General features: G+C 36.5%; 3 protein-coding genes across 7 annotated transcripts; 1 reads left to right on the top strand and 2 right to left on the bottom strand.

Moving 5' to 3' along the window:
• Window positions 1-145: 145 nt before the first annotated feature.
• On the bottom strand, window positions 146-5856 carry poli (polymerase (DNA directed) iota). Its single transcript, XM_039658526.2, has 10 exons — window positions 5671-5856; window positions 5369-5491; window positions 4953-5117; window positions 4326-4469; window positions 3908-4141; window positions 3654-3832; window positions 2520-2611; window positions 2301-2434; window positions 1988-2184; window positions 146-1282 (listed from the first exon to the last, which is right to left on the bottom strand). Exons 1-10 carry the CDS (start codon window positions 5840-5842, stop codon window positions 494-496), a joined length of 2229 nt encoding a protein of 742 aa, XP_039514460.2. The 5' UTR covers window positions 5843-5856; the 3' UTR covers window positions 146-493.
• Window positions 5857-6608: 752 nt separating this feature from the next.
• pgam5 (PGAM family member 5, serine/threonine protein phosphatase, mitochondrial) lies at window positions 6609-11654 on the top strand. Of its 3 annotated transcripts, none has more exons than XM_039658527.2 (6): window positions 6609-7047; window positions 8356-8528; window positions 8631-8756; window positions 9343-9431; window positions 9783-9916; window positions 10883-11654. In XM_039658527.2, exons 1-6 carry the CDS (start codon window positions 6851-6853, stop codon window positions 11031-11033), a joined length of 870 nt encoding a protein of 289 aa, XP_039514461.2. In that variant the 5' UTR covers window positions 6609-6850; the 3' UTR covers window positions 11034-11654. The 3 variants fall into 3 exon arrangements, with proteins under 3 accessions (XP_039514461.2, XP_039514463.2, XP_039514462.2); XM_039658528.2 differs by having other exon boundaries at window positions 6691-7047; window positions 9786-9916; XM_039658529.2 differs by lacking the exon at window positions 9783-9916 and having other exon boundaries at window positions 6688-7047.
• Window positions 11655-12353: 699 nt separating this feature from the next.
• On the bottom strand, window positions 12354-26725 carry ankle2 (ankyrin repeat and LEM domain containing 2). 3 transcript variants are annotated; one of them, XM_089130522.1, is made up of 14 exons: window positions 26596-26725; window positions 25260-25508; window positions 23112-23579; window positions 21780-21974; window positions 21434-21627; window positions 20514-20702; window positions 19282-19404; window positions 19117-19189; window positions 18307-18476; window positions 18087-18193; window positions 17594-17784; window positions 16051-16897; window positions 15256-15387; window positions 12354-14433 (listed from the first exon to the last, which is right to left on the bottom strand). In XM_089130522.1, exons 3-14 carry the CDS (start codon window positions 23557-23559, stop codon window positions 14184-14186), a joined length of 2919 nt encoding a protein of 972 aa, XP_088986648.1. In that variant the 5' UTR covers window positions 23560-23579; window positions 25260-25508; window positions 26596-26725; the 3' UTR covers window positions 12354-14183. The 3 variants fall into 3 exon arrangements, with proteins under 3 accessions (XP_088986648.1, XP_039514458.2, XP_039514456.2); XM_039658524.2 differs by lacking the exon at window positions 26596-26725 and having other exon boundaries at window positions 25260-25512; XM_039658522.2 differs by lacking the exons at window positions 25260-25508; window positions 26596-26725 and adding an exon at window positions 24512-24657.
• Window positions 26726-27199: the final 474 nt, after the last annotated feature.

The raw sequence follows: 27199 nt of genomic DNA, 5'->3' as shown, positions 1-27199 counted from the left end.
GATCAAATAAATGCAGCCTTTATAGTTCTTTAATAAAACGAATTTACCTACATTACCAACCCCAAACTTTTGAACAGTCCAATATTTTAATATTACAAAACACTATTATTATAAGTCTATTTTATATTTAAACAAAATGTCCAGCTCTTGTGTATATGACTTTATCAAAACAGTTATTTAAATACACGTGGTTTATTAACAACATAAAACATATCTGACATCCTTAAAGTAATATTTCACAGAAAAAATAAAAATTGTCAAGATTTACTCAGCCTAATTGTTCCAAACCAGGGGGACCTTGTTTCCCAGCATCCCCTTGGAGTGAGTCATACAGGTTTGACATGAGGACGAGTAAATCATGGCAGAATTGACATATTTCTGTACTACTGAATACAAAGATATGGTTTACATAGTTATTTTTAATAATAACTTTTAATAGAACTATATATAAAAACAATCTGATTTATAAACAGACAGTTAAGTGCTTCTGTCCTCAGTTGGGTTTAAAGTATTTCAGTATGTTGTTACACTGGCTGCCTTTAGCAGCGTTCTTCTTGTCTTTGGTATTGGAGGTTTTCTGCGAGTGTTTGGACGGGATTTTGAGGACCGGTTTCTGTTGTTTCCACTCTGTCAGTAACTCCTTTTGCACATCAGCAGGAAGTTGTGTGAACACATAAGGGTCCACATTTGCAGGGATATCTGTTTGGGAGGGTGGGATATCATGACTTTCTGTGTCTTTGATGAGCCCAGAATGTAATTCCATTGTGGACTGAGCGGATGAGAAGGTCTTGTCGAGTTCATGGTTATGAGAAGCAGGATTTTTGCGATAATTCAGTGGTGACTTACATCGTTCAGGTGTTCTTGGTTGGTTAAAAGTCAACGTGGGATTATCCGCTGGGTCGTCTTCAAACGAAGTGTCAGCATATCCGTAAATGAGCTCTGCGGAGTCTTTATTTTGAAAACTGGTAATCAGCTCCATCTGAATGTGCTCAGGAAGGAGTTTGAATACTTCCGGATCGACACCTGGAGGCAGCTTGGGACACAATGCCTCCTCTGGAACGTTGCTCATACAAGACTCTCTAATGTTCATGTTTGTAACTCGTGAGTGCTGCATGGGAGATATGGCGTTGATTGAAGTTGGCTGTGTTTGTGATTCTTGGGCTGGAGATATCAACGTGTGTTCTATTGGTTTAATGCTGTTCCATGTTTTATCTTCTTTATGTAAAACATCTGCCTGAGTAAACTGGGAATTTGCTACAGACTCACAGAGATCTGGTTCCACCTAGTGACAATTCAAAAGACACATAACACATAACTGTCAGTTAGCAAGACCTATTTGTGTGTGTGTGTGTGTGTGTGACGTGTGTGTTTTTTTTTAAATCTATGAAAACACAACTGTTCATAAGTTTGAAGTAAGCTATTAAATTAATCTTAAGTGACAGTACAGATTTAAAATGTTAGAAAACTATTTAATTTCAAATAAATACTGTTCTTTAAAAAAAAAAGATTTAGAAGTACAATAACCTTTTAATATGATAATAATAAGCACCAAATCAGAATGTTAGAATGTTTTCTGATAGATCATGTGACTCTGAAGACTGGAGTAATGGCTGCTGAAAATTCAGGTTTGCACCACAGAAATAAATAATATTTTAAAATACATTACAATAGACAACAGTTATTTTAAATTGTTATATTAATTCACAATATTATGTTTTTTTACAGTATTTTTTAATCAAATAAATGCAGCCTTGGTCAGCATAAAAAACATTCTTATACGTAATCTTATATTTTATAATATATAAAAAAAATAAATGAACAGAATTATTACAAATTAGTCCCTAATAAGCTTTTATCAAAGTTATTGAGATCTCTAAAAGTTCAGAGATGGCTTTGGAAAAAAAGAAAGCTTTAGCATATGTATTTTATAGTTATAAATGCAGATATTTATTGTGTTTATCAGAACTAATAACTATAATGTACTGACCTGAGATGTCATTTGTGTTGTTGTAGGAGATTTCTGTGTGAAGAAAGAGGCGATGGAGCTCTTGCTGGAGCTTTTAGCCTGCAGGTTACTAAAACACACATTCAGCAGGGTCAGATGGAACGGTTCGCGTGTGTCCACCATTTTATGAAAGAGCTTCACTGACAATGACAGTAAATGGGGCACAGCTTCACTGTTTCCTAAGATAGAGAAAAGTGTATATGAATAACAGCACAGCACAATCATCTCTCATTAAATTGTGTACATACAGTAAAGGCATTATGCAGTTAAAGCATGCAAAAGAGCAAAATTGCACCGCATGTGATCTTGAGCCCGGTGTGGTTGGGTATCGGACACTGTCGGCTCTCTCGACTGAACCAGCGATTGGTGACCGTGTATCGGCGAATCGTCAGTCTGAATGTGTGTGGCTGCCTGCCGTCTTTGTGCATCCTATATAGAACAAACAAACTACAGGCATGCCACACAAGTCTATTGTGTTTTACTTTAATCTGATATTGTAAAATATAGTTTTTACCTCTCAGTCAGGCTGGTGAGTAGTTCCTCAGTTTTTTTCACAACTTCCTCTAGTGTTGAAATTTTCTTGAACGAGTCCTCGTCGCTGAGAGACTGAAATATATCATTTATTTTACAGATGATTTTATCTTTCGTGCTGCATCATTCTTGCATTGTTTGGGAATCAGAGTTTGTAAAATTTGTTAAGCTTCACAAAAGTGGATATAGTGTACTGTATAGACTATCGTTCATAGGTAAGATTTTCTTTAAAGAAATTAATACGTATTAATTATTAATTTGTTTAATAATTAATTTATTAATTAATTTTAATTAATTAATTAATTGTTTTATTAATAATATTTAATAAAAATTAATTAAAATTATTTTTGTTTTATTAATTTTATTTAAAAAAAAATTAATTAATTTTTAATTAATTGAAAAAATAATTCACCATGGATGCATTAAATGAATCAAAAGACACAGTAAAGACATTTATATTGATAATGTTACAAAAAAATGTTTTTTCAAAAATATGCTGTTATTTTGACTTTTTTATTAATTTAAGGAGTCCTGAAAGATACGCATCACAGTTTCTGCACAAAAAAATAAAATAAATAATAATAATTTAAAAAAAGCAGCACGACTGTTTTTAAAATTGATAATAATAAGAAAATGTTCTTGATCGGCAAATCATCATATTATAAAGATTTCTGAAGGATCATGTGACACTGAAGCCTGGAGTAATGGTGCTGATGCTGAAAAATATTTTTTAATATATTAAAATAGAATTTTGAATTGTAATATTTCACAATAAGATTGTTTCTACTGTATGTTTAACCACATAAATGCAGCATAAGAGACTTATTTCAAAAACAATTATGTTTCTACAAAATAAATGTACAATATTTGTTGAGTAAGCTAGAGTGATAAAGAAGCTCAAAAGTTCAACTTTATCACTCTAGCTTACTCTTGACACTGGCATTATGGTATTGCTATTATTGTTGTCTCTTGTATAATCAATTGAGGATAAAAGTTTCTGCCTAAATGATTACATGTAAAATGTGATTTATAAACAAAGCACCGATAACACCCTCAGAAGATAAAATTGCAAGATCAAGACTACGCCTGAAGGATCTATAATAATAATGGAGAATACCTGAGGAGGACCCGCAGATGTGACTGGAGACTCATCAATGCCACAGGCGAGGTTTTGAATTCTTTTAGCGGTCACTTCACCAAACTCCTTCACCAGGTCAGGCAGAGGAAATAACTGTAGATCTCTCACACTGACCAGACCCAGAGCCTTTAGCTTCTCACGTGTTTTGTAACCAATCCCTGTAAACAAAGCCCATGTTTACAGAATATAAACAGTATATGGCATGAGATGGGTGAGCTTATGTGTCATCTTACCAGGCACTCTGATAAGTCCTGTAAGGCTGCTCATGAGCTCAGCAGTGCTGTACGGCAGGAGGGTGGTTTGCTGGTTGGGTTTGAAGGTGCCGGACACCAGCTTGGCCAAGAGTTTGTTGCTAGCGATGCCAGCACAGCCTGTTAGTCCCAGCGTGCTGAAGATGGCTTGTCTCATCTCAGCTGCTATCACAGAGCCCACAGCCAGTCGGGCGTTCTCCTCATCAACTGCCACACCTGAAGATTTATAAAGACCAGAAATCTCTAGCAATTCTCCCATTTAACATGAAAAACAACAAGAAAAGGGGTATGCTGAATTCTTCCGCAAACTTTTAATTAGTAGTCTAGATTTGTAGCCAAAGCCCTAAAACCACTGGTTTTAAAACTGTTAGTACTTGCTTGAAGTGGCGCTCCGACTCACATTCATGTTTATATATGTGTCCACTGAAGGAGAGATCTGAAATACGAGTCTCCTTCAGTCTTCTCTCCACCATTTCTGTAACGTCCATGTAGTTTTCGTCAAAGCCCAGCCTCTCCACTAGGGGGCAGTATGACATCAGCAAGTCTTGGGCAGATAAAGTCATTGAAAAGATATTTAATTTAGCATTATGCAAATATACACTTCAGTTCAAAATATCTTTTTTTATGCTTTTGACAGAAATCTGTTTTGCTCACCAAGGTAGCATTTAGTGTATTTAATCAAAACTAGAGTAAAAACAGTAATATTGTGAAATATTAATTGGATTTTAAATAACTGCTTTCTATATTTTAAATTATAATTTGTTCCTGTGATGGAAAAGCAGAATTATAAATATCTTTACTGTAATTTTTGAACAATTTAGTGCATCTTTGCTAAATAAAAGTATTTATTTCTCTAAAAAAATCTTACTGACCCCAAACTTTTGAATTGTAGTATTATATACTGTATTATGAATTCTAATTATAGTATATTAATTGTCATTATAATTATATATAATTCATTTAATATACAAATATACTCTTTACAAACGCATAGTAAAATATGTAAAAGAAAAAAGTATGATCTGACCAGTGACTTTGTAGGATATCTCTCTGTAATTGGTGAGATCTTCTCCTTTCACTAGCACCAGCTGTGGACATTTCTCCACTGCATCAGTCACTGACATCAGCTTGGTCACGCCTTGTTCTCTCGCCACATAGTTACATGTCACAATAATGTATTTCTGCTGTATGCCTAAGAGAACAAAGATGTAGACTGAGGCAAATATGGCATTACATGTGTCAGAAGGATAGGAATGAGGTTTGAGTATTTGCATGAATTTGTAGTCAGTTATTTTTGTGCACATTTGTATATTTATGACTGGATTTGTTTTGCAGAACCATTCATGTGTTTTTGTCTGTATTATCTCAGTAACTGCACTGATACATATCTGTAGTCTATATTTAGTGAAATAATGTTTTAAAGTTTATACTCTGGTGTTTTACCAAGAGGTTTTGTTCGGAGGGCTGGATTTCGGATCATCTCAACTTGTGCATAGAAGCAGTCCAGGTCAAAATGCAGAATCACTCTTCGAGATATGAAAGTAACTCTGTTAGTGATACTTCCTTCTGAAATGACAAATCACATAAGGACACAATTCAAATTAGTCTTTATTGCAAACTAAAGCTGTCATGAGACATATGCTGTGCATTTAGACAAAGCAAACATGTGAGCGTAGGAAAATAATGTCCATAATGCATGCATAATACATAACGTTTACATACATGTAGTCAAGCTGTGAACCCACCTGTCTCCAGCATGTCTGACTCTAAGCTGCGATCCCAGTCATTATTGTCTCCCTCCTCATCCGTGTCCATCTTTACTATAAAGTAAGAGACAAATATGCGGGTATAAAGTAAAACAACACTTTTAATCAACAACAGCAAAACAAGTCGCCACCACATAAACCCACTGCTCATGGGCAACGCTTGCTGTCACTTTACTGCCATCTATAGGTCTGGAGCAAAATACACACTAATAATACATTATACAAAGTATAAATAATAATTTCGTTTAATTGGACAGTAAACCAGTGGTATTAATGTAGCCTATGCATTGATATCTATTGAATACAAAAGAAAAATCAAATAAATCATAATCTAAAGATGTATTTAAATCAACATGTTTTGAAAACTTTTAGTATTAATTGAATATTTGAATATTATATATGAATTATAGAAATTAGTATTTGGAACTGTTTCAACTTTTACGATAATTATCTATTAAATAATAATAATAATAATAATAACATAATAGAAATATATAATATCAAACAAAATATCAATCATCATTTATTTTTTTATAAGACAGTGTTAATGTAGGCATTACCTTTTATTAGAGAGCTTTTCTTTCTTAAAATTAATTATATAAAGTGATACAGAAAGATTATATCAATCAAAAAATAAACATGTAATCAGTTCAATATGTTTTAAAACGTATAATTAATTGAATAAAATACCATAGGTATTTAAGCATATTTAAACTTTAAAATATGAAAGTTTATTGTTTTTTTATTTTTTAATCATCTCAAATTTATTATTTAAACTATAAAACTGACATGACACAAACTACTTTGTATTTTGGAGGCTTTTATTTTGAAAAAGGATGTGCAGTTTAGTCACTTTTTTCAAAAATAAAGTCGTGACTGTTTTGGAAGTTCTGTTATATCACTAAAGCATTTATTTGTGGAGTCCAAATACACTCTTAAAACACACACACACACACACACACACACACACACACACACACATATTTGTGATGGCAGGGTCTAAGTGAATGTCAATTATTTTGCTTTACGTTGTGAGAAAAGAGGAAACAGTGGCTCCTCCTCACACATAGCAACTAACTGGTGCGTCATACCCTATTTTTTACAGTCGAAGAGCAGGCGCTAGATACTCTGCATTGATTCCTGTCGTGTCTTTTGAGTCATGTCGTTTCGGAAAGCGGTCAGACTCGCGTGCGGGTTCGCCGGTGGATCTGCGGTGCTGGTGTGCTCGGCGGTCGCGGCAGATAATCACGGGTACTTCGGGGAGCGATGCCGATTCAGAAAGACTCTGGCTGCCGTGCACGCAGCGCAGCCTTCGGTATTTCCCACTGCGAACGGATGGGATTATAATTGGGACAAGTAAGAAATACGAGGGTTATTTATTTCCGATTGATTTAGTTACGAATGATTCTGGAGGAGCACCATGGCACAACCACGCTGCATGTCCAGAAAACCATATTGCCAGTTAGCCTTATGGGGCAGTCTTGGTAAAATGCCTTGATCACTGGTGATAATGAATGGATCGCCCAGTTTAAAGTTTGATCTTAAATCCTTTGGCTTTGATCCCAGGTCTTTAACTACATTTTGGCACTGATTGAAATGGTGTCTGATCTTATTGGCTCAGGAAGTTGTAGTCAGACCTAGTTTGCGTTTCCCAAAAGCATCGTTAGCCAACTATGGTATAAGTTCCATTGCACTCTATGCTTTGAGAGTGAGACCATAGTTGGCTTTGGGAAACGCACCCTTGGTTAATTGTTACTAATAAAGCACTTGCCTAATGTGCTTTCTTATAAGTTTCTGCTGACAAATGATGTTTTCAATCTCATATATACCTTTGTATTCTGTTCAAAATCTGGGAATGAGTTTTATGGTGGGAATCATATTGACCCTAACTGGATTTAATAAAATAAATAAATAAGGGAAACTATGAAAAATACAGCTACACTACTCACACTTTGTGTTATACTGTGAATATTATAAACAGTACTGTAGTTATTTTTAGCTGATAAAAAAATACACCTTGAATACAGTGTATGTTAGTTCAAATAAAAGCTTCTGCCAAATGAATAAATGCACTTAAAATACACTTAAGACTAATTTACACTTCACCATAACGCAGACAATCACTAGATTACAGGACGTCACTTCTCAGACGTTCCACAACCCGGCAAAAGCCAATGAAACATGTTCAATCGGAGAACGAGACGAGGTCTGACCAATGGCAAAATACACAATGAATGATCCTACAAAAAAACCTGAACATGTCTGTTGGCATCAGTCGATGTGTGTCGGTGCTGTGTGAGTTAGTCCTAGAGGATAGTTGAGAAACCGTAAATAAAATCTTCAAAAAAATGCTTTTATTTCAGGTCTGTGCCTTTGTGAAATGGTTCAAATTGACCCTCACGCTTTATAATCATAATAGATATCATGTGCACACATTCTATGAAAATATTAAACAGTATTTCTCAGAACTCACACAATAATACAATTGTCAATGGGTCCGTTTGAAATACTGAGTGTTTAAATGTCTTTCAACCAATTGCACAGTCTCTAAACAGTGTCTAATCAGGTTTCTCCCAGTATAACTCGACTATACATTGCTGCAGTAACCACCAATGTCTTGCTTACTAAATTCAGTGGGCCTAATTTGTGTTTTGACTCTTTCAGACGTGAGCCCTCCTCTATGGTGAACGGGAAGAGAAAGGAGAGTGCCGGTGACAGCGAAAATCCAGATGGGGAGAACAACAAACCCAAGGCCACACGCTACATCTGCCTCATCAGACACTCTCAGTACAACCTCAAGGGGGAAGGAGATAAAGAGAGGGTCTTGACACCTTTAGGTACTGATCCCTCAGCGAATATCAAAATAATAGAGAGGCTGAGCCTAATCCATTACATGTTACATTAAGCCAAAAAAATGTTGGTTTCTGTCTTGGCTGCAGGACGTGAACAGGCTGAGTTAACAGGACAGAGATTAGCAGCGCTCGGATTGAAGTACAATGTGCTCATCCACTCCTCCATGACCAGGGCAACAGAGACGGCCAACATCATCAGCAAATATCTGCCAGGTACAGTCATATTCTGAACAAATTATGATCGGATAAATCATTCAAGACAAAATGGCCGGGATGTATTCATACTTATGCAGACAATGAACCTTTTAACAATAAATAAGGTTGTTACAATGTCAGTGTTTCAGATGAAATTCATATCATCTATATTATATGAATACTCACCAAGGATGGCATTTCAACATAACTTTGTATGTATTTGTCTGTTTAGGCTAAAAAAGTCTCTTCAGGTCTAAATGTCTGTCAGAGAAGTGTGCAAATAGTGAATGAATACTCTTTCGCGTCTTATTGTGCTTAAACGGTTTAACATTTAAACGGGTAAGCCTTAAAAATGTATAAAAAGAATAAACGTTCATGATGAAGCAACACTGCAATGTCACATGAACATGACTGCGATGGAGACGGTAATCAAAATATATATCAGTTGTCAAAATTATACCAGTTGACCTGCCAATTTCGGTCTGTATTTTAGCTTGAACCATTCCTGTAATGTGTGCTAATTCAATTATGAACTGATATTTCATTTTGTAAAGTGCTGCCATTGTAGAGATTCAGGATGATTTTTGTTCCACTGATGTTTTAGGTGTGGAGCTTGAAAGCTGTGATTTACTGCGAGAGGGTGCGCCCATAGAGCCCGTCCCACCAGTCTCTCACTGGAAACCAGACGCAGCGGTCAGTGTGAAACACTAAGTCTTGCTTAGCCCATCTGAAGGCATTCTCACTCATTTGAAGTTGAAGTCTATGTCTTTGTGTGTTGAGTTTCTGTTGATGACTCGGTTCATAACAGAACACACCGCTAATGTTACTGCTGGCGTACAAAACCCACATCTCAAATCCCTTCACCAAACATCAAACGCACATTTAGCTTTTTTTTTAGTATTTTTCTGCTGGTCACGCTAAAGCCTGATGCCTGAAATGTTGTTGTTTGATGAGGAATGTTGAGTTTGGTTTTTGTCGTGGCTGCGCCGCGGAGTCCTTCCTGTCCTCACGTGGATGGTTGTGAAACTCTTGTGCTGGTTTCAGCAGTACCACGAGGACGGCGCACGGATCGAGGCAGCCTTCCGCCGGTACATCCACCGAGCCGACCCCAAGCAGAAGGAGGACAGCTTCGAGATTATCGTCTGTCATGCTAATGTCATCCGCTATTTTGTGTGCAGGTTTGTGTTCGCTTGCTACTCAGTCCAGTCTCTTTATCCTCTTTTTTGTCCTCTTGAAAGCTTTTATGAAAACCATAAATAGTCTATTAAAAAAGTGCAATCGTAAGTATGCTCTGATCACTTTTTTATTGTTATGCGCGTGTGGTTGCAAAAGTTTTGTGGAAGCCCAAAAATAATGCTTTGGTAAAGCATTAAAGTCAGATTCATGAGATACTTGTCATTATGAGACAAAGTTAAAAATTTTGAGATGAAGAGTTTTTAGTATAGATAAATTTTACTGCTGTCAAATTGAGTAATCATGAATCATGATTAATCACATCTAACAAAAGCTTTTGTTTATATAATGCATGCATATATATTTAATATATATGTGTGTGTATACATATACAGTATAAATACACACATATATAAACAAAAACGTCAACGTCAGGTGTGATTAATCGATTTGACAGCACTAGATTATTTTTAAATTTTATCTCATAATTATGACTAGTATATCATAAATGCTTCTTTTTATAATCATGATTTACCAAAGCTTGATTTTTTTCTTTACTTATGTGCCAGAAATGGGTTTTCATATTGAATATATGGAATTCAGAAAAAAAAAACCTGTTTGCAACATTTTATCATTGATTCTTGCTTAGTCAAACATTGCGATTGCTGTTATTCATCCCTCTAACGCTTACATTTTAACTTTGAAATTAATATTTGATATGTTTTAGCTTACCTCAAGGGCATCCAATATGTAGGTGTCTTTGTTTTCACAGTATTTTCAATTTTAATATTTTTAGGTCAAACCGTTCTTGTCTGTCAGTCATATAATGCATGCCTAGGTGGTCCTCCTCAAAGAGCATGCATATAATAGAGCATCACATATAATCTGAACGTTCATGTGACTTGTACATGCTTAGGTTGTCGTTTACACTCTTTCAAATAAAGGGTGTGTTAAAAGCATGTTTGTTCCAGGGCTCTGCAGTTTCCTCCCGAGGGCTGGCTGAGGATGGGTCTGAACAACGGGAGCATCACCTGGCTGACAATTCGTCCCAGTGGCCGAGTGGGTCTCCGATCGCTGGGAGACTCCGGCTTCATGCCTCCAGATAAACTCAGCCGGACTTGACGTTCTCAAGCTAGATCAGCATGGCCTCCATTACAGCCAAGAACTGAAGGACAGATGTTAGAGTTTCAAAGGGACAAAACCTTTCCGTAAATGTTCTCTTTTTCGATTGTGATTTCAAATTCACCACCTCGTATAGCGAGTTTAATAATAATCATACATGGCTGCAGTTTAGGAGAACATTGCTGTGAAAAATGTCCTTTGCAACTCTACAATCTGTGGCTGTAGTGATGGGTTCTCCTTAAGTGTCTTGAATGTACTGATTTTGTATTTTTTAAAACACACAAGTTAAGAATTATTGATATTTCTCCAATTAGACACTCCTGTGCCATGCTTTGTCTTATCAATAGGTGTGATGGAAAGGTGAAAGTAACCAGCAAGTGTATTTTTTTTTTTACGTTTATAATGACTTCAGAGCATCTTGCGAACTCTGGAGGTGGTGTCCATTTGCACTGTTTACGTGGTTACGTTTGTTTTAGATGCAAGGTGTGAATTTGCTAAAATGTGAGAATCTTGCCACTGAGGAAGACTGTGTTAATGTTTGATGACAGAAGAAAATTGACTGAAATTTTTTAAGTGAGCTGGCATTCAGTGTTTGTGTCATTAAAAAAGTTCAAAATAAAATTGTTGTGCTTAATAAATGATCTGTATGATTAGGGACATCAAGCCATAAATCATTTTAGCCATTTTTTTTTTTAACCATAATACAGTAAACCAATACTAGTCGGGACCACATTCTCTTATTTATGCAAAAGATACCTGTTTTTTTCTGGTAAAAAATATGATGCAAATCTTAGTCTAATTTAATAAGACACACTATGGTTCAAAAGTTTGGTGTAAGGTTTTTCTTTTTTTTTTAAGTTTGTTTTCAGCAAGGCTGTATAAATTGAAAAGTCACAGTAAATATATTTAGAAATGTTACAAAATATTTTTTCCAAGAATAAATAAAAAAAAAAGTCAGTTTTTACAAAAATATTAAGCAGCACAACTGTTATTAACATTGATAAGGTATTTTTATTGAGCACATAATCAGAATAATATCTGAAGGATCATGTGACACTGAAGAATAAAGTTTCAAATATATTCAAAAAGATTATAAATTGTATTTCACATATGACTGTATTTTTTAACAAATAAATGCAGACTCGGTGGGCATAAGACACTTCTTTCAAGAGCATTTAAAAAAATCTTCCCGACCCCAAACTTTTGAAAAGTAGTGTACCACCAAATCTAATAAAAATGTAATGTACCAAAATGAAATCTAAATCTACTAATTTCCATGAAGGTTGCTTTTTCTTCTACAGTCAGAGAAAGTCAGTAAAGTTACAAGACTGTGCACTTTATTTATCGTTCGTCAATAGAACATCAAATACTTTCCTTTAACGTATACTGTAATAAAATAGGACTAGAAATGCATGCAACGTAAAAGGCCAGGACAACAAAAATAATTAAATTCTCGACAATAAATTGCAACTCATTTTCAATTCACCAGTGTTGGCACTACGAAGCATCGTTTAACAAAAAGTAAGGCTGGCATTGATACAACACTAGCAAGAACTAAACTGTAAACCTTTCTTTTCTCACAATCGCATTTTAGAGGTATTCAGACACTGCATATGCCAATGCTACTGTACTGTATGTTAGAACAGAGAAAACAAAGGTCTATTCAGCTTGTATGTGATCAGTGCATTTGTCATGCACCGAGGAGCCACAGGCCCTTCCAAACGGATCATAATTAAAGGCACTAAAGCTTTACAAAGCAATGATCAACAGGCCAGCACTACACTGAGAACGATGGGCACCGAAGAAATAGGTCACAAATGATCTGAAAAGTACCACAGAGGACGTTCTGAACTCATTTCCTTGAGATATTCATCACATAAAACTGAGCTACCTGGAGCTTTTCTGCTTTTGCACATGTAGCTTTGATTAGAAAATCAATGGGTCCATTTCAAAAGCCAATGAGAGAATCGCATTGACACGATCTAGCGGTGAGGTTGAAACATTGTCCGTTGAGGATGGGATGAGGGACAAAGATCTTTGAACATTTCCGAACACATTTAAAGTGCACTTACAACACTCTGGATTCACAATCGAGTCTTACAGCTATTATGACATTTATGTAAAAAGATAGAACCGACTTGCCATCCGCACTCGTTATCAATCACCACCAACTTTGCGTGTGCTTGAACACAGTACAGCTCAAATGATGTCTTCTGATGCTCATGATCAAAATCCAAAAAGAATTAAAAGTGAAAATAAATATGTATACATAGAAAAGATAAATCACATTTATTTCACTTAAAAATAAAAAAGGGGAATATTTTTCACACGTTATAGACCACTTTTTTCCCCAACACATAAGGCTGCGTTTAACAATGCATGAATAAACACCTGCTTTTGAGATTCAGAAGGTCTTTCCTTTAAGAAATTTAAGGCAGTTCTCCAATTAAAGAATAAAAAAGAACTTCTGGCAGTCAGCTGACTTTCCCCCCTCCCCTTCCCTTAAAAACCAGTATATACCCATTAAAATGAGCATTGTGTGCTACTGAAAGTTAACTAGCAAACATAATTAAATAATTTATTACTACAATATTTTAATTTAGCTCTGGGTTTCTGTGTTTAATCAATTTAATATACGACTGTTAAGTGGGAAATTGTTCATTTTCATAAAAGACGCAGCTTTGTATATCCATAGATGTTTCTCCCAAGCACGTGTACACACACACACACACACACACACACACACACACGAGATAAGGAAAACGGAAAACAAAACCAAACCGGGTTAGAAAAGTCCATCACAGATCAACATACTCTGCGTCATACACAGAAGTACCGTATATATATATATATATATATATATATATATACACTCAAAAACCCACAGGAGATGTGCATATTATTATTTGAGCTGTGTTCTATGAACCAAGGCGCATTCAAACTGAAGGACGGCCTGTTGCAAGATCCTATGTGTGGTTTGCCTGGCACTAAGAACCCATTTTGAGCGGATTTCATGGCTTCCATTATGACATTGTTCGCCTCTGTGATATTCCATCCTCTGAAACAGCCCACGCTGGATTTAGTGTTGTTTTTTTTAGGTACTAATCAGTTGGAACTGTCGGTGGGGTTGGACGGGATGGAGAGCGTTTGTTAAATGGGGCTGTCGCCGAAATGTTTTAGCCGGATACGTTGGATGTAGCTGACAGGGCTGTAGTTTGAATGAGCGGGACTGTAACTGGAGTGTGCTGGGCTGTAGCGTCCGGGGCTGCAGACGTCCGGTGAGCCCATGTGACGAGCTGGGCTGAAACGGCCCGCGGGGGACAGAAAACCACTCGCTGGAGAGCCAGGGGTGACTGAGTGAGCCCTGAAATGGCTCTTGTGCATTGCAGAAGTCGGCCAGCTAAAAACATACATACAGATGTCTTAAGTGCACATAAATGTCCCAAGATGCTCTCAAAAGTGATCTTAAAATAAATAAATAAATAAATAATATAAAAAACTTAAATTTTATAAAAAATTTTGTTTAAAAGTTTGGCCTTGTTAAGAATATTTTTAATGTTTTTTTGAAAGAAGTCTCTTTTGCTCAAAGCTACATAAATCTGAACAAAAATAAAAAAAATAACAAAAATTTACATTAATGGTTTTAAAATATTTTAAAATGTAATTTTAATTTATTTATTTTTTTATCATCAGCCTCTACTCCGGTGTCACATGCTCCTTCAGAAATCATTCTAATATGCTGATTTGGTGCCTAAGAAACATTTGTCATTATCAAGGCTGAGAATTGTCTTGCTAAATACATTTTTTATTAAGATTTTTTGATAATAGAAAGTTCAAAAGAACAGCATTTATTCAAAACTGTATGAATTTATTTCTTCTGCTGAACAAAAAAAAAGAAAAAGAATTTTTTTCTTTTTTTTAAAAAAAAAAAAGAAAAAAAGAAAGAAAAAGAATGTTTGTGACCAAACCGTGGGACCAACAGGGATGGGCCCCTTTGACTTCCATAGTATTGAGGAAAAAAAAAATACTGTGGAAATTAATGGGGCCCATTAACTGTTTGGTCACCACCATTCTTTAAAATATCTTTTGTGATCAACAGAAGAAATAAATTCATACAGTTTTGGAACAACTTGAGGGTGAGTAAATGATGACAGACTTTTTATTTTTGGATGAGCTATCCCTTTAAGTACACAACTTTTACTAGTGAGCCACACATACATACCTTTGCATTTCTGAGGGGGAGAAGGCCTGAATTGTGCTCTTCCATTTGTGAATGCTGGGATACTTCAGAGGGTCAACATCTGTAACTCCTAAAGCTGACAACACCTCTCTGTCCAAATTGCTGGGTGAATCACTGAAAAAGGAAAGCAAGAGGGAATGTTTGAAGCCAAAAAGTTGAATTTTTCATTAATTGACCTATGGCTAAGCCACGCCCTCAAACGCGATGAGCCAATCACAGTGCGCAGCTAACCCAATACACTCGGACATTCTCTGCTTCCACTTCCATTGAAATGCATTGCAGTTAGTCAGTTTTCATTCGTTTTTTCTTGTTATTTTAAGTTTAAAATGGTCAAACAGTGTGCATGGGGTACATGCAACATCGACACTAGGTTCACGAGAGGCTGGGCCAAGATAAGTGTCTGATCTGGATAAAGTTATGGGGTAGCTAGACCACAACACCAACTAAACGTGGATAAATTAAACAAGAATGTCTACATCTGATCTAAGTTAAGTCAACAAGGTATTTGAACGTTATCTTTGAAACCTTTAACGTAATGTTAGTCAGGAGTATGCAACGATCTATCACAGTGTATCACAGTTATCTTTTGCACTTTTAAAATCATTTGAATGGCTAAACGTGAAAATGATAAACTTTCTAGAGGAAGCAGCACCCAATTGTCCAGATAGTCGATTGTTGTTTTAGGGGGGCTGTGTACTAAAAGAGCCTTAATATTTCATTCCACTATTTTTATAGAAATATGCTGGAAATATCAGTGTGATCATAGGTTCCTCTCACCCTTCAATGAAGAGTCTTTTCGTCACTCTGGGAGGGGTCCGCAGTATGAAGTCCTGAGAGCCGTCAAGTGACCTGTAAGAGCTTGAAGACCCTGATGAGCTGAGGTCTCTTCCCCCATGATCCCAGGACTTTGACCTGGCACATATTGTGCGCTCACCCCCTGAAGTCTCTATAGTCTGTTGGTTCACAAGTTCTAACCTCTCACTGGCCAGAAAGAATTCATCTGAACTTGCACTGGACCTCCCATCTACTTCATTTATTCTCTGCACTCCATCCTTCTCAGCTGCTCGTAACACAGACGTCCTGTCTTTCTCAAACACGGAGTCATCTTCTGAGGACAGTGAGAGGCGGCCCAGTCCGGAGGTGAGCTCTGTGGCCTGGGCGTCTCTGTGGCGTTTCCCTCCACTCCTTCTTCTCTCCCTGTTTGTCCTCTCTGGCTCATCCAACAGAGACATCCTCTCAAACTCAGCCATTAGATTTGAGATGGGTGACAGCATGCAGGAATTAGAGGAACCGCAGATGCGAGGAGACATTTTGTCCTCGTTTGGTGTCCTGTCCCCGGGGCCCTGTTCGCACAGGCCATTTTTACTGCTGGAGATCAAGGATTTCTCAGAAAGCAGTAAGTCTTGCTCTGCCGCTGCCTCTATGAGGTCAGCACTGTGGGAAACTGGTAGGATGTGAAACTCAAGGCCCCCTACCGCCCCCTGCAGGCCATCTTTGGAGCTCACAGAAGAAATACTGGTGAGTGCAGCATTCTGCCTGTTCTTGATCTCCTCCAGGCTGATGTCATCGCCCTCATCCAGAAATGCCCCCACAGAGATGGAGTTGCAGAACTTCTTCAGTTTGCCTGAAATTTAAAAGAGGACATTCCATGGAGTGAAGGATTTCCCTTGGTCTTTGGAATCAAAAAGTTTTCCCCAGTCCCCAATATATAACCCTGCTCACATATACATATCAATAAAATCATTTTACATGCAAACCAGTCACAATTTACATATAGAAAACTTAAAGTACAGTAGCAAGCAATGATATGCGAGCATATGTATATATATATATATATATATATATATATATATATATAAATATTAGGGCTGTGCAAAGATTAATCGCATCCAAAATAAAAGTTTTTATTTACATACAATATATCTGTGCACTGTATATAATTATTTTGTATATATAAATACATTTGCATGCATGTATATATTTAAGAATTATTTGCACGTAAATACTGTATATATGTATATATATATAAACATAATTTATATTATATAAAAATAAAAATATAAATAAAAATAATAAAAATTTTATAAAAAAATGTTTTTATAAAAATTTTAAAAAAATAAAATAAAAATATTTTATATATATAACACATTTTCTTAAATATATACACTCGCGTGTTTGTGTATTTATTTATATATACAAAATAATAATAATCATAACAGCACACAGATAATAATAACAGCAATCAGATGAATGGCCCATTTTAATCAGAAAAGCAAATTTGCCAAACATCTGCAAGTATGTTAAGAGTTAGTAGTCTTACCAGGAGATGGGGTTTTAAACCTGTTGCTGGTTTCATTCTCTCCAGCCTCCTCATGAGCGCGCTCCCTGAAGTCCTTTTTACTGAGGTATTCTTCAAGCACTTTTAGGCCGTCAGCTGACTGCAGGTCCACAAAACTATCCAGGAAATCCCAGTACTCTGCCCAGGGATGACCGAGCTCATGGGCCAGATCTCTGCTCACAGACAGGACACCAATATCTAATCAATGTTCAGTTCTCTATTAAAGCCTAAAGAACATGAAATGAGTGTCTGTGATATGCAAGTAATGTCTAGCTTCCTTCAATTATGGCGCTTTTACACTGCATGGTGCTTTTACACTGTTGAGGTTCCAATGAGGAACCGATATTAAAATGTAACGTGAACTGAAAGCACTACATATCACAAATTGGTCAGAGAGAATCGTCACTACCAGCGTCATTGAGCTGAGCCGTACCATGCAGTGGAAAAGCACCATTATATCTTGGTAAGCACTGACCTGCCAACTCTTTCTGCCCCACGCTCTGGGTCAGACTTTAAGATGTTGTGGAAATGGTCTGCCCGTTCTCTGGGAGGAGTCTTCCACACCCGCCTGAACTCATCCGCCTATAACACAATGGTTTTCATTTATAGACAAATTTGATTAGGTCATAACACATGACTAATCATCTGTTGAGTCTGACAGCACAAAACGAATATACTCTTAAAAAAAGACTCACTTTAGATGGACTTAAAGGCCCAGCAAAGGCTCTGACTGCCATGACTGGATCCTTTGGGCTTCTGGGTAACCGTGGTGACAGGTTTTCCATTGGCTCAGGGGACCAAGGTGCACCAATAACAGGCTGGGAGGAATTATCAGTGGCTCTCAATAAGGGGATGTATAATCGATCTGTAGCCAATCAGAAACCAATCAGTGTTAGGATATGGAATGCAATGCAACTAATATACATTTTCTAAAATGTATTAATTCACAATTATATACTAGTGTTATTCAAATGGCAGAAAATGGGGTTCGGATAGTAGCGGAAACACGGTGAGCAGCAAAATAGATAATTTTGCTAAAACGCTGCAGAAAACAAAGTATCAAATTTCATTAGAAAACGTTTAGCATTTCATGATAAATAAACTGTTATAAATTGGAAAATTATTTAGAGGTGGAAAGGGAAGACAAAAAAACTTTGAAATTACTAGTTAAATTTGTTTTTGCGCTCATGATGAGAGTTTTTGAGTATTCAATTATGTAGCAAATAATAAAAATGTAATAATAATAATAGAATAGTCTGATAAAACCTGATCTATTCATATTAGTTGGGAGAAATAGACATCATTGCTTTAGCTCTCGCAAAGATTCTCATCTTTGATGACTATTTTGAATGTTTAGGATTTTTTTTTTTTACAAAGTAATACGGCTGCTCGATGGAAATGTTTAACTGTTGCAAAACAGTATTAACCTCCGCTGGGAAGGAAATATAGAGAGCGGACCTCTTGGAACTTTAATTGAATACCTCTGGTATATACCATCGGCTTACCTTCTAAATATTCCTTTATCTTCTGTTTGACCTCCTGAACTTTACCCTTTTCTTTCATTCTTTCACAGATGACCTAAATTAAGGGAATACATTGGATGACTGAAATAAGTTTTGATAAATTATGAAATCGTCAACATGAAAGCTATTGTCTCAGGGTTGCCGTACCTCACTGGGTTTCTGGTTGTACTTGTTCTTGCAGTTCTTGTCAATGTCTGGATGAGAACAGAGTATGTTCACCACCTCTGGACAGCCAAATTTACAAGCAAAGTGGAGAGGCGTCTCAAACCCCTATAAAACACACGATACAGCATTCAGCTGGCTCTCCCTAGACAGCGTATTACATATCATATGTCAATATCAAAAAAAGATGTTCAAAACTTTGGCATCAAAATATTGGATTTTAAGATATCATCTTTGTCAAATTCTGAGGCAGCACTGAATGTATTGTCCACACATAAGGCAATACCACAATGCATTGTGAAGTTTTTAATCCAAGATGGAAACTTGGACTTTCTTTCATATTTTAAAATGATAAATGCCTGTAGGAACAAATTTTACACAATATTTTTTTGCTTAGAACAAAAATGTTCACGTAAATACCAGATAATATTAACCCAGATGTTCTACTCTGAGCTGTTCACATCCTCAGACTCAGAATTACACTTTTCTATGGAAACAATATTAATGTCAAGTTGAAAACAAGCAATACATTAAAGAACTCTTTTATAATGACAGCATTTTTATAACCGTTTTGTTCACAATTGGTCGTGAAAAAAAAATAGTTAGCTATTATTATTATTTGCGGTCAAATCGGTGTCCCCGTGAGCAAATTAATAGCATTCCCGCTTTAAAAGGAGCGTTTGTAAATATTTCAAATAAAAGTTGCACTCATGCGGTCCCTATAAGCAAACCACGTCATGTCAGAAATTATACGAAACCAGTAGGAAACACCGCAACGGCGATTATTAGCGTCTCTTCCATTTTCTCAGAACTAATGTTTTGGTATGAACGAAAGTTTACATTGTTTGTTTCTCCGGAATCAGCCAGCGTGAAGGACGTCTATGTTCTCATTGGTTGCTGCCGTTTTGCCGCTGAACCGCGTCACAGCTCATTATCATAAAGTTGAGCTTTTTTCAACTTTTTGATTGACGCTCAAAATGCGACGCCGATGGATTTGACGCTCCTTGCAGCTGAGAAAAGCCAGCTTTCATTGAAAATGAATGACTTCTGGCCGCCTTGGAAGCTCAAGTCGGCGACAGTTACTTAGGAAGTTGCCTTTAAAGGTAACCAGCAAAAAAAATAGCACATGAATGTGGAAACTGCTACCTCAACTCTCATGTTACAGTATTATGTTTAAACAGCTAAATAATAAAGATAGATTAAGTAGTAACACTTACAGCTTTATCTGGCGTATTGAGGTACAGGTCTACGATATACCGGATGCGTTTCTGCAGCATGCTCTCCTGGTCATCTGGGTACATGAGACGCATGAAATCTGGGTTCTCTAGAGTGTCCAACAGGATCTGAACAATGCCTGGCTGGTTCTCCTTCCCAGCCACATGCATCACGTTATACCTGCAGCCCTCCTGCAGTCACATTTACAGTAGAGAAACATTTCAAAGAACAACATTCAGATAATTTAAATAAGCTGTTGTGAATATGAAGAAGAACATGCTTAAAGAGATACTCCACTTTTTTTTTTTTGGAAATATGCTCATTTTCCAACCCCCTCAGAGTTAAACAGTTGAGTTTTACCATTTTCGAATCCATTCAGCCAATTTTCTGATATTTAGAAGAATATCAATAACCAGACAGTTTCTGGTCCCATTGACTTCCATAGTAGGAAAAAATATATACTACAGAAGTCAATTGATTCGAAAAAGGTAAAACCCAACTGTTTAACTCTGGGGGAGTTGTAAAATGAGCCTATTTCCAAAAAAAAAGTGGAGTATCCCTTGAAAGTTGAAATGAAATGGAAGTTGCTATAGTACATTCTCCAAAGAGAAGAGATCTCATTGCCAGGGGAAGGGGAAGTATGAATATTGAAAAATAAATAAATAAATAATAATAATACATGTGCAGTTCACGAATAAAAAATGTAGAAAAAATACTGCAATGTTCCATGAAAAAAATAACATTGATTTCACGTTGACCTGAAAAGTATATAGCTGTGGAAATAAATAACCTACTATGAAGATACAAGGCCAGTTTGGAAAGAGACTTTAAACTTTGCAAAGAAGCAAATAGCTCACCATATCAAGTGGAAAAAGAGCCAAAACAACTCCATACAAACAGATCATGGTACAAAAGTGCTCACCTGGACTACAGTTGGGTTGTCCCCTGACCCGATGAGGTAACGAGGATTGCTCCAGACCAGCTCAGTAAAGGCAATCTCGTCTCCCTTCTCCACGGCCTTCCTTAGCTTGGCCGTCAAATCTTGTGTCCGAGGACTTTTAAAACTGTTTGCCTTCTCCCTGTTGATTGCGTCTGCCTCCATCATAGATGGGTGGTCTGGTTTGGGGAATTTCACACACATATCATATTTATGTATAACAGATTTTTACTATATTATATAGAATTTAAAATATACATTTTGAAGCATGATTGAAACTAACTAATGTATAAATAAAATAAAAAGATTTTTCAAATGGGAGGTTCTTCACCTTTGTTAAACACCAGGCCAGGTTTGACGGGAGAAACACAGAGATTGCTTTTACTAGGCGAAGGGTAGTAGTCACATATGCCTTTGGCAAACTTCTCAGCATCCTCACGATTGGAGAAAGCTTTAAACCGAGCCCCCTTCATCATTTTAACGGCCTGCAAAGCCTCTTTCTTATCCGTGTACACATGGGCTCTCTCTACAAAGGCAGACGAAAAGAAAATCAGTCTTAGACCAACATAGCAGGTTTAAGTCATGTAAAAGACTATTGTATTAGAACAACTCTAGATTATTAGTGCTAATAACTAATTACAGAGGGTACACAGAATGCTGACTTTCACAAAACGTACACTATGGTTCAAAGGTTTTTAAAGAAGCTACAAAAACCTTAATTCATTAAGGATGCATTAAATGTATTAATCAAAAGTGACAATAAAGAAAGACATTAATCAGGGTTCCCACACCTTGGTAACTTCAAATTCAAGGACCTTTCAAGGACTTTCCAGGTCCAATACCCTCAAATTTAAGGACTTAATGTGGGACACATTTGTTTTGTCCAACAATAAACGTTCAAGTACCGTCATAGTAGTTTTGTCCATGCGTGAACATCAAGGCAACATACAACAAAAAGTACCCCACGCGGTAAACGCGTAAATGTGCCTAACTAACGATTATCAAGCAAAGCAAGTGTGCACAGGCCACAAAGTGTTGGCAAAATAACACATTAGCAGACCGGAATAATATATAATATCTATTTTTTTTACCAGAATACCTTTTTCCCAGTATTTTTTTTCCATCACAAAATAAATTCAAGTACTTTCAAGGACCTGTATCTATGTATGTTTATTTTCAAAAACTTTCCAGGACCTTGACTATTTTTTTCCTGATACACAAACACTGTTATTTTTAACTTTCTATTCCTCAAAGAACACTGGTTAAAAAAAAAAAACGTATCACAGTTTGTGTTTTGCAAAAATATTATAAATAGTAAAGGTTTCTTAGCACCAAATCAGCATATCAGAATGATTTCTGAAGGATCATGCGTCACTGAAGACTGGAATAATGATGCGGAAATGATACTCGCATTATTCTCTTTCTGTGAAACCTGCAAACTGTATTCATCGGTTCAAAGTCTGGTCAACCGCAATAGAGTGTTGCTATAGAGCACTGCAATTATTTTTCATTTACTAGATTACAATCAAATGGACTTCCCCACACATTTTACATCTATCCTCTGTGTGGCATTTTGTTTTTCTGCGAGGCCGCAACATTAGCAGTACCAGGCCGCGCAATGAACAAACATTGCTCATAGGGAAGTAAAGGTAAAACTGCTTACCATTCCGAGCCAATACATCCTCCCACAATGGACACACCCCATAGAAGAAGGTGGGAGACACCTGTGCAGTTTTAGAGGGAGTCTGTGCCTCCAACTGTGAATTCTCCACATTCCCAGTGCACATCATTCCACTCAGAGCTTCCTCCTCCGGCGGGTTGAGGCCAATGCCGTACCCGAAATCTCCATCCTCGCCTATGACCGGATCTGGGGTTGCTGATGTGGCACTGGGTGGCACTACACTCCCAGAGCCTTCTAACGAGGCACTGTTCTCAATGCTGCCATCAGGCTCAGTAAGTCCAGCCTTCTCCACTAGAGTCCGGGCAAGCTTGCGCTCAAAAATGGCTCTTGTCGTGGCAGTGATGGGGCCACACTTCAAGTTGGCTTTAATGATCTCCTCCCTCAACTCGTCAGCCGTGAGACCCTTCAACCGGCTCAGGACCACGTCCATGCTTCTGCTACTTCGGCTACCTGATTATAAAGAAACACACTTGGGGTTACAAATATAAGAGGGGGGAATCGTGCAGGGCTGCTAGCAAAGATAGTATAACACAGGTAGGGCACTTCATTACTACTAGTGGTTTAGAGAAATCATTTGCTTCCTTCTTTTATAGCTCAAGCTATCACATAAAATATGCATGAGGAATAAATGCAAATGCGCAGACTGAATATAGTACACAACTAATGAAAAGCACTGTGATAAAATAAATAATACAAAATAAATTAAATATATGATCTCAATAAAATACATTGCATCAGAAAACCAAGTAAATTAAAAAGGCAACACAGGTTTACCACCTTGAGTTAGTTTGGAGTTCTTTGAAGATGAAATAGTTTGGATATATTGCTTGAAATCTTTGTCAGAGGCAATAAAAATAGGCTTTTGATGACTACAATGAATGTTAAATTTGGTAAGGAGCAGAAATCAAACTGTGAAACTAAAAAGCACATTTTGGTAAATAAACACACTTCCCTTACTTTATTAGATATGTATAAAAACGTAAAATGTAAAAAAAATTTACAAATCAAAGCCGAAAACAAAGTTTTCCCAAAATACTTTCTTCACGTTTATGAAACGCGGTATGACGTCATTGTGCGTCATCGCGGCGGTTAAACTGACAAGCAAAGCTCCTTTTACATTGTTAAAAACCAAAAACGAGCGACATGAGGTGCAGCTGCTAAAATCGTGTCACCGGTCACGTTGGAACTAACCGCCTCTAAATCTCATCCCCTGTGAAACAAGAAGCAAGCAACATATAAAAAGTTTATTGAAACCGAAGTGTCACGCCCAAACTACCACCCATTGTAGTTTTTGTCTGTTTATTAGATGATCATGATTAATGGAGAAGACAGATCATAACATGGATGATGAAAATATCACCCGTGATTTTTACAACACTTACCATCTATCAGCTGAACAGTGATTCCGTGCGTGATGTGAAAGCGCAAACGTACATGTGTGATTTCTTAAACGTTTATATGAGAGTGAATCAAGCGGACGGTCTGGAAGGGTCGCATTGTTTACAGCTCGATTTGCGCATGCGTGTGGTACAGCCTGCGCCTGCTCAGTACGCCAGGCTGGGTTCATGTGTTTCAAACGCCGGTTGTGAGTCGGATCTTTGCAAATAATCGAATGAAGCGGTTCACAAAACCGATCTAAATTATTTTTTCCAACTCATTTTTGGCTGGAAATGGTACATTCAAAATTAGATTAAAGAAACGTATTCATATTTCTCCATACATTATGTCCATGCGAATCAGCATTTGCAGAAATTTAAGAAAGATAAACACAAAATGTTCTTGTAATGATTACCCTGAAACATTTTTACAATCATTTTGCCATTTTTTTATATTTTATTCTATACAAATGTATCAACAATAACATGGAATGTCAGAAATTCAATTTCTGTTCGGTTCATTTCTGTTCGAAAGAACCGATTCGCGGAAGAGTCAGACTTCCCCATAATAATCACATATTAAAAGTCAATACTCTGACAATGACATTCCACAATATAGCGATTATTAATATCTTCACGTGATATCATGTAACGTTTGACTGGTCGACTTAATTAATAATAACGACGAAAGGGGAGATAAACTGAAGAGGTGAGTGATTAAAAACTCAGCCTGATAAAATAATAAAAATATTACCTCTGCTTCTTGCGGGTGGAGAAGATGGGCTGCACACCAAGAGCTGCTTATATGCTTAGTTTCCATACAGCCATGCCTATTGTCACTTAATTATTGTGGCAGAACAGGAACAAATATGTCGCGCTCGATAATGTCTCGTTCTATTCAAGAAGAACTATAATAATAACCATGCACAACTGAAAATATGGGGTTCTCTGAAATCAATCTAACGTTAGTTGTTTCAAGTTAACGCCTGAGCAGAAAATGTGCCTCCCGGTAGGGATGGGCGGATCGATCCTGAAGTATCGATACTTCGATACTGACATGGTATCGAAAAGGATCGATCCTCACATAAAAATATCGATCCAAATGTGTATTTTTTTTAACCAGTAATTTTTTAATAATTTAGCACGCAATTCAGTGCGAAAAATAAGCTTCTAAGTGGAAAATAAGCGAATGTTAGCGGGTTGTGTAGGATAGAACCTTTTCTACTAGTCATCTCTATACAAGACGAAACCAACCAATCACAGAGAGCGTTCGATGCTGGTGCTTTGCTGAGCTCACAGGCCCAGTGCGTTTGGGAAACGAAGCCTTGCTTAGACGACAGAGAAGCAATCGGGAGTTATTTCGCAATAAACAAACCAAAACTGTACATAACATTTTAAAATGTTGACGTCAGTAATATCTTTTTTATGAAATTATTATTTTTATTCAACAAGCATCGATGCATTCAATTAATCAAAAGTGAAAGTCAAGGGTTTTACACTGTTAAAAAATCTACTTCATATAAATGATGTTCTTTCAACTTTGTTCATCAAATAATTCTGCATAAAATGTATCATGGTTTCCAACAAAATATTAAACTGTTTTCAACATTGATAAAATAAGAAATGTTTCCTGAGTAGCAAATCAGCATATTAAAATGAATTATTATCATGACTGGAGTAATGATGCCGAAAATTCTGCTTTGATCACATGAATAAATTACAGTTTAGTATGGCATAGAAAACAGATAGCCTATGTTAAATTGTTAAATTGTAATATTACAGTTTACAATATTACTAAGAGAAATAAAAATCTTAAAGACCCCAAACTTTTGAACAGTAGACTAGTGCTAGTACTATAATTAGGGTAGTTTTGTAAAAGTCACTGACTAATTAAAGGGTAGTTGAGAGCACAAATCACAAAATAGCTATTTAGGCCTAGTAGTCTTGAAAACATGTTCAGATTTAACAAGTTCAAATGCATGCTTTTAAAATGAAAAAGTATCGGTATCGGTATCGATATCGGCGATACTGGCCCTCTATTTACTTGGTATCGGATCGATACAGAAATTTGCAGTATCGCCCATCACTACCTCCCGGAAATCTCTCTCGCTCGTTGTATATTTCCTTGTATTTGAATTGGTTTAAGCAGCGCTCCCACGTGTCTACCTCGTGTAATTTTTATACAAATATAATGGAAGCTTTTTCCGCAACGGAATAAAAATATAAAAAGATAACGAATTCATATATCGTAATTCTGATTTTAATAAAAGTCCGTCCCGAGTATTGTCATAAGTTATAAACTAATGCAAGATAGGCTATACGCAATACTGACCTTTTGCACCGATAATTATTATAAACTCGCAATTTAAAAAGAAAAAGTTAGAATTGTGAGGTAAAAAAAAAAAAAATCCGCAATTACGTTTATTATTGTTATTTTGTTCCGTGGCGGAAATAATATTAAGTTGATAATGAACATTTGCATACTTTCCATACTCTATGTAGCAATTCATATCAAATAGGCCAGTATTTACAACAGTATCTCAAGATATGTGTAGATATTGCATTTTAACTTTTAAAATCATACAAATCAGAATGTCTTCAAGCAACAGCAGGCAGTTACTGACCATTTGTGAATTATATCTGCTATAATGCAGATTTGGAATCAAATTGTGTTTCCTTTTTCATAACATAATA

This window comes from Pimephales promelas, chromosome 4 (assembly GCF_988280905.1).
Source record: "Pimephales promelas chromosome 4, fPimPro1.hap1.1, whole genome shotgun sequence".
Lineage (NCBI taxonomy): Eukaryota > Metazoa > Chordata > Actinopteri > Cypriniformes > Leuciscidae > Pimephales > Pimephales promelas.
This window is presented reverse-complemented; position numbering and strand designations above follow the sequence as displayed.